This window comes from Monomorium pharaonis, chromosome 11 (genome assembly GCF_013373865.1).
Source record: "Monomorium pharaonis isolate MP-MQ-018 chromosome 11, ASM1337386v2, whole genome shotgun sequence".
Classification (NCBI taxonomy): Eukaryota; Metazoa; Arthropoda; class Insecta; order Hymenoptera; family Formicidae; genus Monomorium; species Monomorium pharaonis.
The window spans coordinates 889,648-907,167 of NC_050477.1; the positions used below are offsets into that span (position 1 = coordinate 889,648).

At 40.3% G+C, this 17,520-nt stretch overlaps 1 protein-coding gene across 1 annotated transcript; it reads right to left on the reverse strand.

Annotated features, from left to right (window-relative positions):
• Window positions 1-1,447: 1,447 nt before the first annotated feature.
• LOC105836791 (probable serine/threonine-protein kinase DDB_G0276461) lies at window positions 1,448-9,833 on the reverse strand. Its single transcript, XM_012681072.3, has 4 exons — window positions 5,703-9,833; window positions 4,782-4,968; window positions 3,155-4,633; window positions 1,448-2,845 (listed from the first exon to the last, which is right to left on the reverse strand). The coding sequence occupies exons 1-4, from the start codon at window positions 5,737-5,739 to the stop codon at window positions 2,533-2,535; spliced, it is 2,016 nt and encodes a 671-aa protein (XP_012536526.1). The 5' UTR covers window positions 5,740-9,833; the 3' UTR covers window positions 1,448-2,532.
• Between the last annotated feature and the right edge of the window lie 7,687 nt (window positions 9,834-17,520).

The window sequence follows — 17,520 nt, forward strand, 5'->3', positions numbered from 1 at the left end:
TGCCTTTTGACGGAACCGGAGTTGATCGTGGCACGCGTCGCGACGCGCTTTCGAATTATTTTGCGACTTAGGTATCATTGCGTTCCAAGTGGATCTCACGCCGAAACATCCCTCGTCGGCCGACGTTTCCCAGGACGTTCGAAGTTTGTCGCGGCGCGTACTAAATCTAATGGAAGATCAGTGACTCCGTTCGTCACGGAACCACACAGTAGGTGAGTTTTCAGATCGGCTGCTCGTTTCCGTGCTTGAGGAAGGAGTCAATCGATATTTATCCCCGCGAGTCCCGAATCATTTTTCTCGTTGAGGGATGTGGAAACAAGCGGTCGTTGGTATGTGTCATCATTTTGCCAGATTTTGAAGAGGAATTGTAGCCAGTTCGCTCTTCGTAGCTGAATTTTTTGTACTTCTCGTCTTTCCTCGTTTTCTCTTCGACGTTTAATTGCATGCCAATGCCATTTTGACCGTAAAAGAAAGACGCGTAGCGTCTACGAAGAACGAACTTGGTCAATTTCCGATTGCACCTTGCGTGCCGTGTCGCGCGGTAACGACTTGAAGTTGTCCCCTGTGGTGAGATGACTCACCACAATTCGCGCGTATTGGCAGTTCGACGACACGACGCGATGGAAGCTCATCGGATAGCTCTTATCCGTTTTCCGTTATTTCTCGTTCACACGCATATTCTAACGCGAGAAATGTGAAATTTACAGACGAATTGACGTGGGTGACGAATCTACGGATGGATCGACGCCGATGACGAGCCCGCCGATCGAGGATGACGACTGATTTGCCAGGGACACCACTTTTGCCGCGTAAAAAGTAAGATTGATATTATTAACATATTAGATTGGCGGAATTATAATTTTAATGTAAAGAATATCGATGTCAGACGTTGGCACGAGAAAAGTATCGTACTACCGACGATGTATTGCGCGTAGATATTAGTCGTATATTATTGTTGGTGTATACGAGAGTTTTATTAAGTGAGCCCCGTGCGACCGTAGCGTCACACATTCCACATTTATCATGCACAGTATCGAACCATACATTACAGTCGGTAACACGGGTAACGACAGTTTTATCGAATAAACTCCGTGCAATCGTAGTATATACTTGCACGATGAATTTTCTCGTGGACTGATCGGACGGACAATTTAATTAAGATATGTGATTGAAATTAGAAATAATCGTAATAGTTTCCTGTTATAACCTCGCGATTGTCGCGTATATTATTATCGAGAAGTAGAAGCAAAAAGATTAATACGTGGTGATCGTGAGAATCATTTGTCCAATGATCAAAGTTGAAATTATTATTTTTGGTATAGTGCCATGAGATAAAAAAAACTTGCAATATCGGAAGAAAAGATACGTAATCTAATTGTATGTATTTGTACACGAATTGAAATTCACGTTTTAACGCATGTATGATAGGAGAAAAAAAACGTAAGACTATCGTTAAGAAAGGATAAAGTAATAAACCATGTTATTTAATGCTTTTCTTAATTAAAATAGTTATAGTGTATATACAGTACGTATACTTTAGGGGAGGGGACGCAAATAATTAAAACGCAGATAATTAAACGATCTTAAATTCGAATACGGTTTGTGCAGGCTTTTGTCGATACACAAAATACGTGGAAAATTTAACGATTCGACAATCAAACTTCATACTACTGTACCAGTATTTAGTAAGCGTTATTAATTATCAGTTATCTCAACATTTTCTTTTATGCGACAAAATAAAAAAGAAAAGATTAATATCGGCGAAACAATTTGAAACAATCTTTTGTACTATCATTGTTATAAATTTCTCAACGTTTGTATAATATCGATATGTCGACGCTTAATGATTCGCGGATTAAGCGTCGCAAAATATGTATAAACAATTAGCCTAGAATACTGAACTACGAAATTATATTGTTAATAACGGCGGACGAACCGTCAAATCTCGATTGAACATATACGCATTTAAGTGGATCAATATCGATCGATGATTCTTCTTGTTTACTCTCAAAATCGGTATTCAATATTTATACGCTTTCTCCTTTCGCGTTTCTTTACGCGAATACTTTTAATCGAAGACCGATTTTGACGATGACTGGCCACTAATAAACGATAATTCACAAGGAATCGTCTTATCAACCAGTGATGTGAAAGGTATTTTTATTTTCAGTATCCAGGTACAGATACTGTACCAAAAGTACACAAAATTGCAGCTAATTAAAAGCTTTACCTTCATACAATTTTATGTTTGATAATCATTATTGCATCATTGAATATGCAATCAGTTTGAAGAATTTGTAATCAAATGCTTTTTTTTAAGAATATACCTTGAGAATAAATACTAAAAAAAAGTAATGAATCTGTCTACAAATACAGTTGTTTAGCTGCAAAGGAATATATCCAAGTATAGACGTTAAATGTTAAAAAAAGTGTACCTATACTTGAAACTACATGGAGATACTTGCTCCTCCATACTTTACATCACTGGTATCGACAAGATTCGACGCGATAATGTAACGAGGCGGGACTGTTTTAATTCCTCGCGATTTTCGTAGACTCTTTGTTGCTGGTGACGTGCTCGAGGTCGACTCCGTCGTATTCTAGGCCACCCGTGCTATCGTAGTACGCGTAGTCGTAATCGTTCTTCTTTCCCGATCTCGATGATCGCGCTGTCGTGCTGCTGCTGCTGCTGCTACTGCTGCTGGGTAATCTAGTCGTTGACGTGAACGGTCTTGCGGATCCGCTAACGTAGGTAATTCCACGTGACGTTGTCGTCGGTTGAACGGTTCTCTGAGTGGAACTAAAGGTATTCGGGTTGTAGGTGGTAGCGCTAGAAGAAGGTCGTCTGCAACAAGAAAAAATATTACGATTGGACTTTCAGAGTTAGAGTTGATTTATAAAATTACTTAAAAATTACTTAAAAAAAAAGGAAATATCATGATGAAAGATAAGTATCATATGCTGTTAAAGAGCTATAATGTACACTTTCACTTTCGATAAAATTGTTTTCTTTCTTTAACTCAGTTTTAAATTAATAATATTTTGTAACTTTGTTCACAAGTTAGGATTAAACCCGAATTCAAGTGACTTTACGAACTTTTTGGACAGATCTATATTTGGTGGCTATAACAAGTCGAAGATTGTTATAGTTTACCTTGGTACCGGCGTGGTGGTTCTCGGCGATTCGGCGAGGTGATTGATACTCGCGGGACTGAAACCGATCCCTACGGAGGACCTCGCGACGTTGAATGAGCTACCTGTGCTCGTTTCGATGTAATATGACTTGCCGCTGCTCGCATTGTCGTAATTATTATACTGAGTTGCCTTCTTGGGCGTTTTCGTGCTATCGTAGTACTGAGTGGAAGGCTTGACCGATTGACTCGTTTTGTCGTAATACTGGCCGTTGTCGTTGTTTCTGAAAGCGGTCTGTATGACAGCGCTGTCTACATTCACGTATTTTTTTGTTGCTGGACTGTAAGTGGTAGGTGCATAGCTGTTGCTTGCAAAACTGTTGGAGTAGTATTTGGCGGTGGTCTGAGGAATGTCCTGAGTAGTGGACGTGGCTGGTCTATACTGGCCCTTATTGTTATTATTATTATTGTTGTTATTGTTGTTGTAATTATTGTTGTAATTATTATTATAAACAGTAGGCGCAGGCGTAGAGGACTGGTACGCAACGGATGCGCTGGTTCCTCGTTGGATGTTGTTGTAGCTCTTCTGTTGATAATTGGTATAGTCTGGTTGACTGGTCTGATAATTAGTAGTCGGCTGAACGGTGGTGGATGACGCGAATTGATAAGTTTGATAGCTAGTCTTCGGGCTGTAGCTGCTGGGTCTCAGTGTTGTAGGTTGAACGGAACTGCCAGTATTCTGTTGATTATAGTTTGAGCTGTAGAGATTGTAGAAGTTCGTATGGTACACGTTCGGAGGCGTTTTGGCAGTCGTGCTGGACGACTGGTAATTACTATATGTATCCTGGTACGTCGTGCTAGGTCGATACGTGGACGACGATGGTACGTTGTATCTTTGCGCGTTCTGATTTCTATTGTTGTAGGTCTCCTGTGGCGGTTGGACGGTCGTCGATGAAGCGTATGTCGTGGATCGTTGATTGTACGCGTTGTTGCTGTTATAATAATTGCCATTGTAAGTGTTCTGTCTGGGCACGGCCGGCGCGACTGTGGTGGTCGTTGACGAATAGTTGTTGCCGTTGGTGAATGCTTGCTTTCTACTGGTCTTCCTGACACCACCCGATACCTTCTTCTTGGCGTCTTGATCCTCCTTATACGATTTGTCATTGTCGTAATCGTCTTCCTTGTTGTTCCTGTTGTAGAAGTTGCTACTGCTGCTACTTCGCAGTACCTCGCGATTGTTATAGTTGGACGAAGATAATCGATTCACCGTATTCGCGGAGGATCGAACCGCGTCGCTGGTTTCGCTACGTTGAAGATTATCCTGGGGTTCGGCGTCGCTACGCAAGTTGTCGTAGCTCACGGACTCCAGACCGGAACCGATTCTATACAAGTCGAAGTTATCGCTGGCGTAGTAGAGAGTCGCGGCCTCGCAATCCACATCGTACCAGTCCGCACAGGTTTGACTCTCCTGATCGAAAGCAGTGTCGTTGGGACAAAGGAACCTAGCAAAAAGTAATTAAATAATTTTGCGGAACACACTAGGCGATAGATTCTAAACCTCTTACTTTTTAACATTTTATTTAGAATATATTAAATAAAACACTTAAAAAATTAATTTTTACTTAACAAAATCACAAGTAGAGCACTTACTTATAGTCCTGAATACTGCCAGCCACAGAGACACAGACATGGAAGACTTGGCAGTCGGTCTCAGGGTCCGCGTAATAGCTACCGACAATCTTGTTGCGACAGGAGAACGAGGTTTCCGGCATGTATTGTTGAGAATATCTCGGTGGTGGTCTTTGGAGAGCTAATACGCAACTCCATAATATTCCCACTGAAATGCACAGCAAAATCCAGAATTTTATTATCGACTACTTTTTTTATGATTGATATTCGAAATTAGGTAATAAATTTACCGAGTAAAAAATAATATAATTTACTAAAAAAAGAGAAAAAGAAAGAAACCGAAAAAAAAACAGATAAGAACGAATTGTAATCCGTTGTGACTAATTATTAATATTTTATTATATATTTCGAATTTTTTGAATTAATATAATCAAATGCAAAATTAAAATAACCGAATATATCAAGACGTGTTTATGTATCGATATACAATTTTTCTATTTTAATCCAAAAGTTAATGTATTTTTTTTTTTTTTTTGTGAAATTCTTTATTATCATAGAAGTGTTCAAAATTTCAATCTCATCGATCGATTTATTTAAAGATTTGAATAGCAAACACTTTTTGCAAATCATGAAAACATATAAGACATAATGATAGTCTTGATGGATGTCGATGCACCTTTCTACTCGGAGATATCCGTATTAAAGATCGTAGATATTCATATAATCGTAACCGCATGCACGGAAACCGTTTTGATCGAAAGTGCGGATTATCGCAAAGTTTAGAAATCGCTCAAGTCATCATTGAATAAAATCCTTCGAGGGTATATTAAATTTTGAAATATCTGGTGGTATACGATACGTCCAACAAGGTCCAAATTATTAATTCTTTATATTTCACTTCGGCGAATCGGAACTCCACTTTGCCGCGTTAATTACACGTACCCGAGATTAGGGCGAGATATCGCCTCGTGGACTCCATGCTTTTTTTGTCGAGCCTTCTCGAGATACTCTCCTCTTTGCGGGTTCGCTCGGCCTCTCGAATTCGGGTTCGCACTCCTACGCGTCGTTACCTGCGCGATCAGACTCGCGGACGCGACTGCAGGAGCTCGGAGAACGTTCGCGCCCGAGAAGAGAAGAAGGCCGGATCGCGCGCGCGGAGAAGATGCCTTCTGGGAGGATGGGGCTCCGCCGGGCGAGCTACGCGGATGAAACCGGGGGTAGGGGTCCAGGGCCCCGTCGCATTAGCGGAGAAGAGAACGGTGCACACGGGGTCCGCTGCGGGACGTAACGTCTCTCTCGTTACGTCACTTACGGCAACCGGGCCTCGTTCGGTCGAGCAGCCAACGGCAACGACGGCAACACGTAGCCGTACGTACGTGGGGTATGCCACATACCAAGCGGCGGACTCCCGTGTAACTTACACGTTTTACTACCTAGGTAGGCGGCCGACGGCCTGGGCGACGGAGAAAACCGCGGCGCGGGAAAGCGGGAGACATTATCGTCTCTATCCCGAGGAGAGACCTCTCCCGCGCGCGCGATGCATAATAACGCGTAGGTGCCCGCTATTTGTGCCGCCCGTACACGCACGGAAGAGGTTGCCCGGCGGAAAGGCCGCGGGGTTCTGTAGTTCTCTAGAGATTCCGTTCCCCCTTCGGAGAAGCCCCCGTCAAGGATAGGCGTTAGATAGAAGGCGGATCGGCGCCTTATGATTAAATTCAACGTTTCATGTCGATTCTTATTTATGATTACTTGGAATTATATATCGTTAGGGGAGGCGCAGTAGCACATGTATTAAGATAATCGTTCGTGACATCGTGACATGGTTCTAATGACATCGACTTTATGCCGTTCGGCCGCTTTGTCGCAACTGCTTTCGCAGATGATGTAGCTTCGCTGTCGCGCTATAGATGGAAGAAAGTTACGTTTTGCAATTGACTCGTGTGTGAAGGGTGTGGCGATAGACAACATCATCGCGTGAGCCTTCAACAGAGATAAAAGAAAAAAGCTGATGCCCGTCAGGGACAATTATTCTAATGGAACCTCAAAGTAGTCATATTTTGTGTGAAAGGATATTCGCATTGCGCCACTACGTAGATACACAGTTTCTATCTATGACGCCACTTTTATTCACACGGTTAATTTGTGTTTTTACAACTTAAGCCCCTTTTTAGATAATTCACGTACTTTAACGTATATTTGTGTAGTTTTTTTAAAAGTTTGCATTACAAAATAAAATTACAAATACAATTCCACACAATTCTGAGTCAGGGTTTAGAGAAAAGAAGTTTTTTAAGAAATTTTTCTCACGTCTTCAAAAGAAAATTAAATTGTGGTTGAGTTGTGTCTTTTAATCATTTCAATATTGGTCTCTGTGCGTGTAGAAAATTAGTCTTACTCTCTAAATTGCAATCACTAATTTGCAGTGATATACTGTAGCTGTGATAATTAATGAGTATTCATTGTCATTTAATAATTTTCACCGATTTCACTGATTTTTCATTAATTGTAATTTAAAGCGCAGTTTCAATACTTTATAACGCGTTATTTCCAAGAAAAATGTTCAGTAAATGATTAATTTGATTTTAAAATAGAAGAATCTCTTCCTAGTTTCTTACTTTTTCCATTATTTCCTTGCAAGTTTCGTAAAATTGAAAGATGTACGAATATTTCGCCTCTCTCTCTCCTTTTCGTGCTTTTAATTCATCCTCGATAGGAACGCTCGTCGAACGTCTCGTCTGTTTAGTTCGGCGTGACCGGTCGTTTGGTGGCCTTTGCCGGCGCGAGATCGCGACTCATTGCACTCGTTGGAGGGTGCATCGAAGGAGTGCTCGGTTGCATTCCAGCAGTAATCCGAGGAATTACGACGGACGGAACAGCGAGCACCTTGTCGTGCTTAGAACGGCTCGAGTCCGTCGCGTCCACAAGCGGCCTCGCGGATCGTTCTGTTATTCGGGACTACATTCTAGGGACGTTGGATACTTGAGATAGCTGAGCGAAATCTGCCGGATAATTGCACGAGAATTGCAACGGGCAATGAGAATTCTTCAGCGGCATTTAGATACCTTTGTCGGAACTCGGGACTTCTAAGTAGCCTCGAAACTTTAAAAGTTAAACTTTCTCACAGGTTTTCTCTGATATCAGGTACATAACGTCCCTAGACAGTTGGCGTCTAATTAGAATCGGATCGATCTTGCGCACAGGTGGAAATCGTTCGCGATCGGAGAGGAGGTTTCGTTACAGGCGAAATTGTAGCGATCGATTCTTTGATATGATAAGGTCACTTCCGCAGGAGGTTGAAGCTAAGGTAGATGTATGGTACACGCAAAGGACCGATCTACGAGCAAAAGAATCACGTGGCCCGATTCACTTGCCGCACGAAGATCGAGGTCGTACCTCGACAATTGAAATTTCGCAATTTAGCCTGTCTTGCATCCTGCAGCGCACCGTCCATGTAATACGTTGAGGGAGGGAGGGTGGAAGAGAGAGAGAGAGAGAGAGAGAGAGAAGCAAAAAAAATTTATTTAGAATTTAAATCTCAAGAACATCGCACAAAATCGTCCTTGACTCGCTGCATTTGCGATCCACGAAATTAACATTTGTATCTCGCGAATAAATGTTTACCTCCTTCGAACATTTATTTCAACATATCCAGTTCGGGATTTTCCAGTAAACAATTGCGCAAACATAATATTTCAATTTTTTAGTCGCTGATATTTACGTTGATTTACATACTTATACAAAGCAACTCATTATTTCCAGCAATATACACTGAGAAAAGAAATTTGTCAATTTTTTCAACTTGATTAAATTTCTTCAGAGTATTTAAATTAAATGTCTATATAAATACTTCAACTAAAACTCAACGGATTTCTGTATTTACGTATTTAAGTTACGATACATGTATAAAGTTTGTAAACTAAAATAATTTAATCAATTTGAAAATTTTAGTCAACTTAATAACTTTCTTTTCTCAGAATGTAACTGACTTTATATCTTGTGAAATTCTAACGTTATTTTTAAAAACCATTAAAATATACGTGAACGTTAAAATATACCTAAGTTTGCTGGAATGTTTGGTGAATGTTTATATCCCATCATAAATTAAATTCGTTAACTCTGTTTCTCTCGTCGTCTCTGTTTGCCTGATATCTAACCGTTAGAGGTTCGTTTCGACATCGTCATACGTACATATCTCGGTAACAAGATAATTAACGAATCGGGCATTATATTTTTCAAAGACTGTCCGTCCGTCCGTCCGTTTCTATTACGCGCGCCGCGATGAGCTCTACGCCGCGAGGAATCTTCTCAGCCTTGGAGGGCGAAAGTTGTCTTCGGTTCGCTCGTAGATGGAACGATATTTGCACCTACGAGGCGATTCTCGGCGTCGTGCGATAGTGGGTGTAAGAACTTCTATTCGGTAATTCCTGCAGCCGCTTGCTTATGCCAACGATCGTGAGCGACAGATTTCGCGTTCGATAAAAGCGAACGATAGGGAAGAATTCTTTAGAATCATAAGTGACGATATATGACGATAATAACGATGACGTCTAGACATTTCCAATTACGGTTTATTCTCCCGCGAATCGTTTCTCTTACTTTATATTTTACATTACACGTCGCATTAAGAAGCGACCTGTGAGAAAACTTGCAGCGACTTTCAAAAACTGCCAGAGTTCCGAAAATCGAGAAAGTTGATTCTCGCGAGAATCGCGGTAAGAGAGGGAGACAGAGAGAGAGAGAGAGAGAGAGAGAGAGAGAAAGAGAGGCGTGTTTTTAAATTTTACATTTAGAATGCCAGAATATTAAAGTTTGCCTTGAGAAAAAAATGTGAATCTTAATATCTCATCGGTGACATACGGTCTCGTTATAAATAATACATTATTATAAAGGAAAAGATTTTTATATAATTTAGCGAGTCTTTCTTAGCATTTATTGCATCTTTGCATAACGGGATACGTTCACCAATTTCACGTTTATTGTAAATGCGTTCGGATATATTCCGAATGAGAGAAATCGCTCTGTGCCATTCCGTTCAGGCTAGAAATAATCTTGCACGTAGTAGACATTAGTCCAGATTTTTGTGAGATTCAATTATTAACTTCTGATTAGAAATTTTGCATTAACTTATCCATCCGAGCGCACTCGGAATCCCCCGTATGCTTCGTTCCCCTCGGCAAGTATTAGTAACTTGCAAGGAGCTCTGCCCTAGGCTACCGTGATGTGATATTTGCTTCCCGGAGTAATCTTACACGTACAAGTCATTATTCTCGCCACTAAGGAACATAAATTCTCCCTCATTAAGTACATGTAGAATAATTTCCCCGAGTCCGTGGCAATTAGGAAAACGAACTGGACGGACGCACCCTTATCGTCTTCACTCTGCTGTGCGATCTTCCCGTGAGTTTCCATTGGTAATTATTAAACTTCGCGACTCTCTCGTCCTCTTGTCTCTCTCTTTCTTTCTCTCTCTCTTTCTCTCTCTTTCTTAAACTTTTAACTACCATTTAAAGGCCAGTCTTACCGATATTGAATCATTGGTGAATTTCAAAGAGCATGACAATTCCTATGCGATAGACTGCCGGCATGCTCACGGAGAAAGTGCGGAAGGTCAAAGGTTTCAGTGAACTATTTTTTCCGTGGTAGCATCGTTGGCCTGATACTTTCGCGGATGCGCAGCATCTCGCGATTATAATCCTCGGAAATTCTCGGATATCCTTGGAAAATTTATTATTTCACATAATTTTATCTCGTCCGTTTTCTCTATAGGTATGAAAAATTGATTTTGTTGAAGTCTAAAAGTTAAACTAAATAGAAATCTAAATATAATTTGAACCATCAAAATTATTATAAAGAATGTTCATGTATGATGAGCAATACTAAAAAAATTTAGACATTTTAGCAACCATCTACATAATTATTTTCAATTGCTCTTTTGTGGAATTGTTTAAAGCAAAATGTGCTCGTATAAATTTTCTGAACTACGTTGCTTTTACTTTCAATCAATCTTATTTCTGAAACAACTGTTATCTAAATAAAATAAAATTCTTTTAAATAAAACTCCTAGTCCATTAGACGTTCATGTCATTCGTTGTCAAGAAGTCTACTCAGGACAGGCATTTTTTTTAGACACGATTGTTGCGATTCTCGATACCTTTCTCCTCTAAAAATACATACGTTGCGCAAAGCAGACACGCGTTTCCGTTCGCGGTCGACTCCATAACTCTCGTGTTTCAGGATTGTCGACCGGCTACCCGAACAAGGTATCCGCCGCAAGGTTTCTTACTTAAGCGGATGCAAAAAGGTGCTAAGCGTATGCGAGTACATTTGACTTCCGTCAGGCGCACACGTCTGTGCATACGATCCGGCGTGTGCATCTTCCGCGCAGGTTTAGCCTTGAGATACGGCCAATAACGAACCAAGTTCCCCGTTTTTCCAAACTGCTTGGCCGTCTTCCCCCTTCCCCATCTGTCACGCACTTCGACTCCAGATAGTGAAAGTGTAGAGATTTTTGTCAGGAACGTCCTCCACCTCACATGTAACACGCGTGCATGTTCCACGCGTTTGCCGAGGATATCCCCCCCCCCCCCTCTTCAACGCTGATAGCCGAAAACGAGCCGAGAACAATGTAATGTAAACAACGAAATCGATCATTTATAAAAGATTCGAACGAAATCGATTGACAAGACTTTTAACGAAGAAATTACATATCTTTTTATAATTATTTTAAATGACTTTTTCGGAATGGCTTACGAAATATCGAAATCGTGGAATTTCTAATAAAATTTCTCATAAAATAAATTACTGTGATAACAGTGCGCGAAGTCGAACAAATCGATCTTTTACGATCATCCCGACCTGTGACACTTGTGTTACGCAATACGTGCTTGTGTATGCGGCATCTTGATCCAAGAGAAAGTGAATGGATTTTAATTTTATAATTGATGTTAATATTACAATTTTATAATTACGTAATATCATAGCTATTAACAACAATATGTATCGCGTACATATATAATATTTATATTATTACAAACTGAAATAACTTTCTTTATTTTGTCCCGATCTTTTTTGACAAGGTTTTATGTTTTTCGACATCTTGACTCTAGCTTGTTTTAATTTACCATGACCTATTGCGTAATCTTGTTTTTACGCGATATCTCTACACTTTCGTGTGTGGCATCGCGGTTTTCTCGCTTCACACAAGACATGCGAGATTAATAAGTACAAATTTTTCAAATGTCATCAAAACGTTTTTCAGCATTTGTTTTTGACGCCTTTAGCGCACAATGACCACCGGATTAGCCGGCTGGCGAGTAATTTAGCCTCGCGGCAACGGTACGAAGAGAGAGAGAGGGTGTCTGCTCATCTCTACCACGTGAGAAAGTGAAAGCAAAGGCCGTATGCCTCGAGATGAAGCACCGAGACCCGATCGTCTCGGTATTCGATCGTCCTGAAAATCACTCTTCTTCAACAGCGCTTCTCTTTAGTGTCCTCCTTATGCCAATCGTCCCTTCTCAAAATTAGCCGGTGCACGTACATCTTTTATATTCAAATTTTTCTTCACTCACGCAGTCCCGCGATAAAACACAAAATTTCAGCCTTACAATAGAAATAAACATTCTGTGTATTTCTCCTATATGACAAAGTTTAAAGATTTTGCTAAATTTGATGGAAATTAAAAAAATATTCTATACATATTAGGTTTAAATGCATGTATTTTGCATATATATGCGCACATATACTGAATAATCTCCTTTCTAACGAAAATTTATTGTAGACATTCATAGAGTTTCTAGCTCATTAATGCAATTGTCATCAAAATTAGCTATTACAACTCTCTCTCCGTCAAAGGATATCTGACAGTATAATAATTATTCTTAATAATAGAATAAAAGTTCAAATTTTACATAACACTACCGTTAATGATTAGAAATTAAATTATTTACAACTTTTCATCCACCATCGAAAATTATATTTCCTGTTCTTTACGCTCACGCAATTAAATATTAATTAACAAATTGCAAAATACTTGTTTAGGTTTTCATATAGTGCTACGAAAAGTAGCAAAATACACATGACGTTACGTTGTAATTGTATCAAGCACGTCGCTCGATAACTGAACCAGAAAGAGGCAACAATTAAAGCGATTAGTCTGCGATTGAATCGGTTACAATTACTTTCTCGATCTTCAAATCATGACCTCAATTCCGATCTAAGTTCTGAGATACGTTTTGCAGATTCAGCTACACATACACAACGCGCTTATTACTTTAAAAGGAAATTAAAATATACGTCAGGCCCAAGATTTTGCGCAAACGTTGTTAGAACATACGTTATGATCATGATACGGGGCATGATGACATATCAGATGACATCTTTGTCAATGCAGATTTTTAAAATAAAATACAGTTATTAAGTAGAGAGCGTGCTTACGAGCGCAAAATTAGAAGTTGCGCTCAGTCTCAAATTCTTTCTTTCTTTCTCGTGATCGAAAAATTGTGGTTTTTGTATTAGTTCTAATTAATTTAAATAATCTTTCTCTCGCTCACTCCTCGAGAGCATAGTGCACCGGTTGTTCCCGTCTGCGTAATTAACGTATTTGTGGCGAATTAAGCAGGTACTCGAGATCTTAATTACACGGCGAAGGGGCTGGCCCGCGGTTATTGTGACATACTGTGCATACTCCGGCGCAACTCCGTGCGAAAAAGAAAATTATCCACTCATCACCGCGATACGCGCCTCTCACTTATATAACGTGGAATCCCGTTTGATAGTTCTGAAGTGACGACCATATACCTCGTTTCCTACTCGCGCTCCTTTCCAGCGTCAATATAAATTCCTATATACGTACGCGCATATTTCCCGTGTGTGATTCTTTTTTTGCAGCCAGGCGCGTTCTATCATTAACAATTATTAACAATCATACCGATAGATATTTCACATTATCCTATTGGAAAAGGCCACCTGGACAATTTAAGTTCTGGAAGATGATGCACAGCGGAATAATTTATTCCTCGTGTTATACACACGAGATACGCATTAATTCTGCATACGTAACGTGCAGTATGTTCCATCCGGAAAGGAAATTCTATTCGAATATCATACCGTGAATCATCACTTTTCCTTTGTCAATGCACCACTCCATGAATAAAATTAACTCTCTCGTGTGCGCAATACGGGCATTCATCCTCTTCCACATAAATAATCGGCTCGCACAATTTCGATTCAGAGTATCAGGCTTCAAAACTCTCGTTCTACAATAAAAATAAGAAAAATCTGTAGATTATAAAAATTAAGGAGATCATTAGCTAAGTGTCATTACGACATATGATTCATCTACTCCGGCGTAATCGCTCTCTTTTTTTTCCCCCCCTCCAATTACGAAATCTTCCAATCTGTTTGCGATTAGAGGAGTAATTAAAGTATCATTAGATCCGATCCTTTTAATAAGCGGAATTCGGCATTTCCTTTTTGGAACAGGAAACAATTAAGTGCTTTGCCTCATCGAGGCTACCGCAATTTGAAGACGATTTATAATCGTAGGTCACGCCGATGCTACACATGAACCCTAGGAGAAGAAGACGGCATAACTTTCACTCACGACAGTGTCGCGGGCCTCATGCCCCGGGCACATTGGCACGAGCACACCGGCGCAACGAGCGCTCGTAGGTGCACGGCGTGCACACATACACGTGCACGCATACCCGCATACATAGCCGCGGCGGAATGTTGCATAAACGCACGCGCGTGAAGCCGCGGTTCTTACGTGCGTGATACGCGAACCCGCGCTCGTGAAACGTGGAAGTGCCGAGCGATTATACAAGCGATTCCCACATATACGAGGTATCTCTCTCTCTCTCTCTCTCCGAAAAGTTCAAGTCAAACGAGATCGAAAGGACTTCTCACTGACTTTTCGAAAAGTCACCGGAGTCGAAGGAGAGAAAAGAATGTGGAGAGGAGTAAAGAGAGAAAGAAACAAAGAGAGAAAAGGGAGAAATTAATACAGTAAGAAGAGACGTGAGAGCATGAAATTTGTATTTTTTTTTCCTTTTACCCTTTTATCCTTTTTTCCGTTCCTTTTTCCTCTTTCCTCTTTCCTCCCGACTCACCCAATTAAGCTCGCAACAAATAATATTAACTTAAATATTTAAGTTAAAAATTTTGACCAGTTAAATGCAGCATTTTTCGTATTTGTGTAGTTGCGAGCTTAATTAGGTGAGTCGGGAGGAAAGAGGAAAAAGGAAGAAGAGATTCTCGTCTGTCTGGCGTAATTGCAAGGAAATGCAGCTGCGCTCATTAACGGGAAAATGGCGTAAGCGTGCCCTTTTTAATTATTCACGTCTCACGTAAAATCCCAGGCGCGCGTATTTGCGTGCACCTACACGCGCAGGTGCAGGCGGTTCGCGCGCGTCGCGAATGCATCTCAGGTAAATCGTAGTATATATCGCTCTTCCTCGGCACGTACGTTCGCATGAATGCGAACGAGTCTTGCGAAAATCCGTCTTGCACAATTGCTCCCGATCGGACTGTTTCATCTGTTTAAGAGAATCGCTCGCGTCTTCGATTTCCCCTTCGCGGCGGCTGACATCGTTCCGCCAGCGTCGTCGTTCCGCTCAGGCATGAAGATCGATTCCAACCTACCGCCAATCGATTGAGCTTAAAGACCACAATAATCACGTGGATAACATTAAGTCGTATAGCGCTTATTGCCGTGATTAGATCTTGTAACATAAATCGAAAGGGGATTTCTCGAGTCTTCGCTAGAAGTTACTTCGATCTTATAGCGTATTGAATATATTTTCTAAATAATTGGAAAATTTTATACTTGAAATGTTCAAGTAATATTTTTGCTTCCGCAAGCTAAGAACAAAACGTCTATTCCCGAAAGCCGCGCAAAAGAACGGATTTTTCCGCTTTCGTAAAAGCCATTATAACGTCATTCGTGGGAATCAGTCCAGTCTGCGAGCGTTACCAAACCCTATGGTCGATTTCTTCACTTCGCGATAATTTCGTTCGCTTAGACGAAGAGAGAAGGTGACTTAGCTCGTTCCATTATTTGATACGAGCCGATTTCCCTGCTGTAACATTACAACATTTTGTTTGCGAGGAAAAAAGAAAGATCTCTTCAAAGATTTTCACAGCGATTTTCACAGCTGTAATCTCAGCTGGATTGCTCAGTTCGAAAATCATAAGTGCTGTACAAGTACTGTATATACATCGCGCGAGGCAATATACTTCTTTAGGATCGTTGAAAACTCGATGAACCAGAGAGTTAAACATACAGATTATCTTTTTATCTCGTACGTTTAGTAGTCGCCGTTGTAACGAGACGACGATGTGCATAAAGGCTTCTTTCAAGATATGTCACAATCACGTTAAATTCATATTACGAATGTGTCGTTGACTGTCTTTGAATCTAGCACAAGGATATCTCAGCCAGTGAAATAAATCCCGTTGTCTCATTTTTTTTAAGAGTCACATTTTTTATTTGCAGTGTACAATTTAATCGTAATAATAACACATATTTTGTACGAGGAGTTTGGAATGACAAACATTGTATTCAAAGCTTCAATTCTTGCGGAAACTTTTACAATAATAATTGCGTTGAGTATAACGCGGCAATTCCTTGATCACTTGATCAGATTACTTCTTTTTATTAGCATTAATCATAACCGTTTTATAATCCTCAGCGATAAATAATTTCGCTCCGCTCACATGGATTTTCTTATACGATTAGAAGTTACCGTTGTGCATTAAATCTTTCCTGCTAGATTATTGTTGTACGCGACATTGTGGGCGTTTACATGCACGTTTTCCTCGCTTATTAGCATCGATAAACGAGTAACGGAATAGCGTGAATTAGCTATCATGTTACTTAACTTTCCTTACTTTACACAATGAATATCTATATAATGAGTTCGTGTCACATTCCAAACTATTTTGCTATTAATTTTCATTTCTGAGCTTATACCCGTCACCACTCAATGAGAGAATCACCTTTAATCTCGCAAGAGAGAATCACAAGGTGTCTTTCTATTTTTTGCTGACGCCTTTCGGAGGGGCGACGACACGAAAAATTTACATGGGATCTGCATGATATGACTTTCTCCTGCGGATTATCTAAAAGAAACATCTTCGCGTTACATCGTGCGTACGCCTCTTATACATCCTGGCATCAGCATGTCTCAATGGGTCATCTTTTTAATCATACTCTGTTCCTCTTTCACTGTGGTACTCTGACCCACAACTTGACATATTTACGATTGAAGCCGACATTCGCGATACTCGTAAATGAAATCCATATAACATATTTGATTGGATCTAAAAAAAATGACGAATAGAACAACATTATCGACATTTATATTAATTACGTGCTTGTATTTATTTCTGCTCGTTTTATTGCGTTTTATTAAAAAAAAAAAAAAAAAAAAAAACCTAATTAATTTTAACGCGCACTCGAGATTACGCTTCAGGTGTCGATACTTTCGATTTCCAGGGTACCGATGCAGGAAGCATCGAACTATCGGGAAGAAAGTTTTAATTAATACAAGGGTTAATTGGTATTAGAAGAAGTATGCGGTTGCCTATTTTTACGGAGGTGAGCTTCTCAAAGGCGCCTCGTGGGAGGCTCCACCGAGTCTCACAGTAGGGAACAATCATTTTATTATGTCGTTATCTATACGTACCTTCTCTCTCGGCTCCCGGCTAATTGTTAGCAACTCAACTCGGTTAGTTTAGCTTAACGTCGATTCTCGATCTC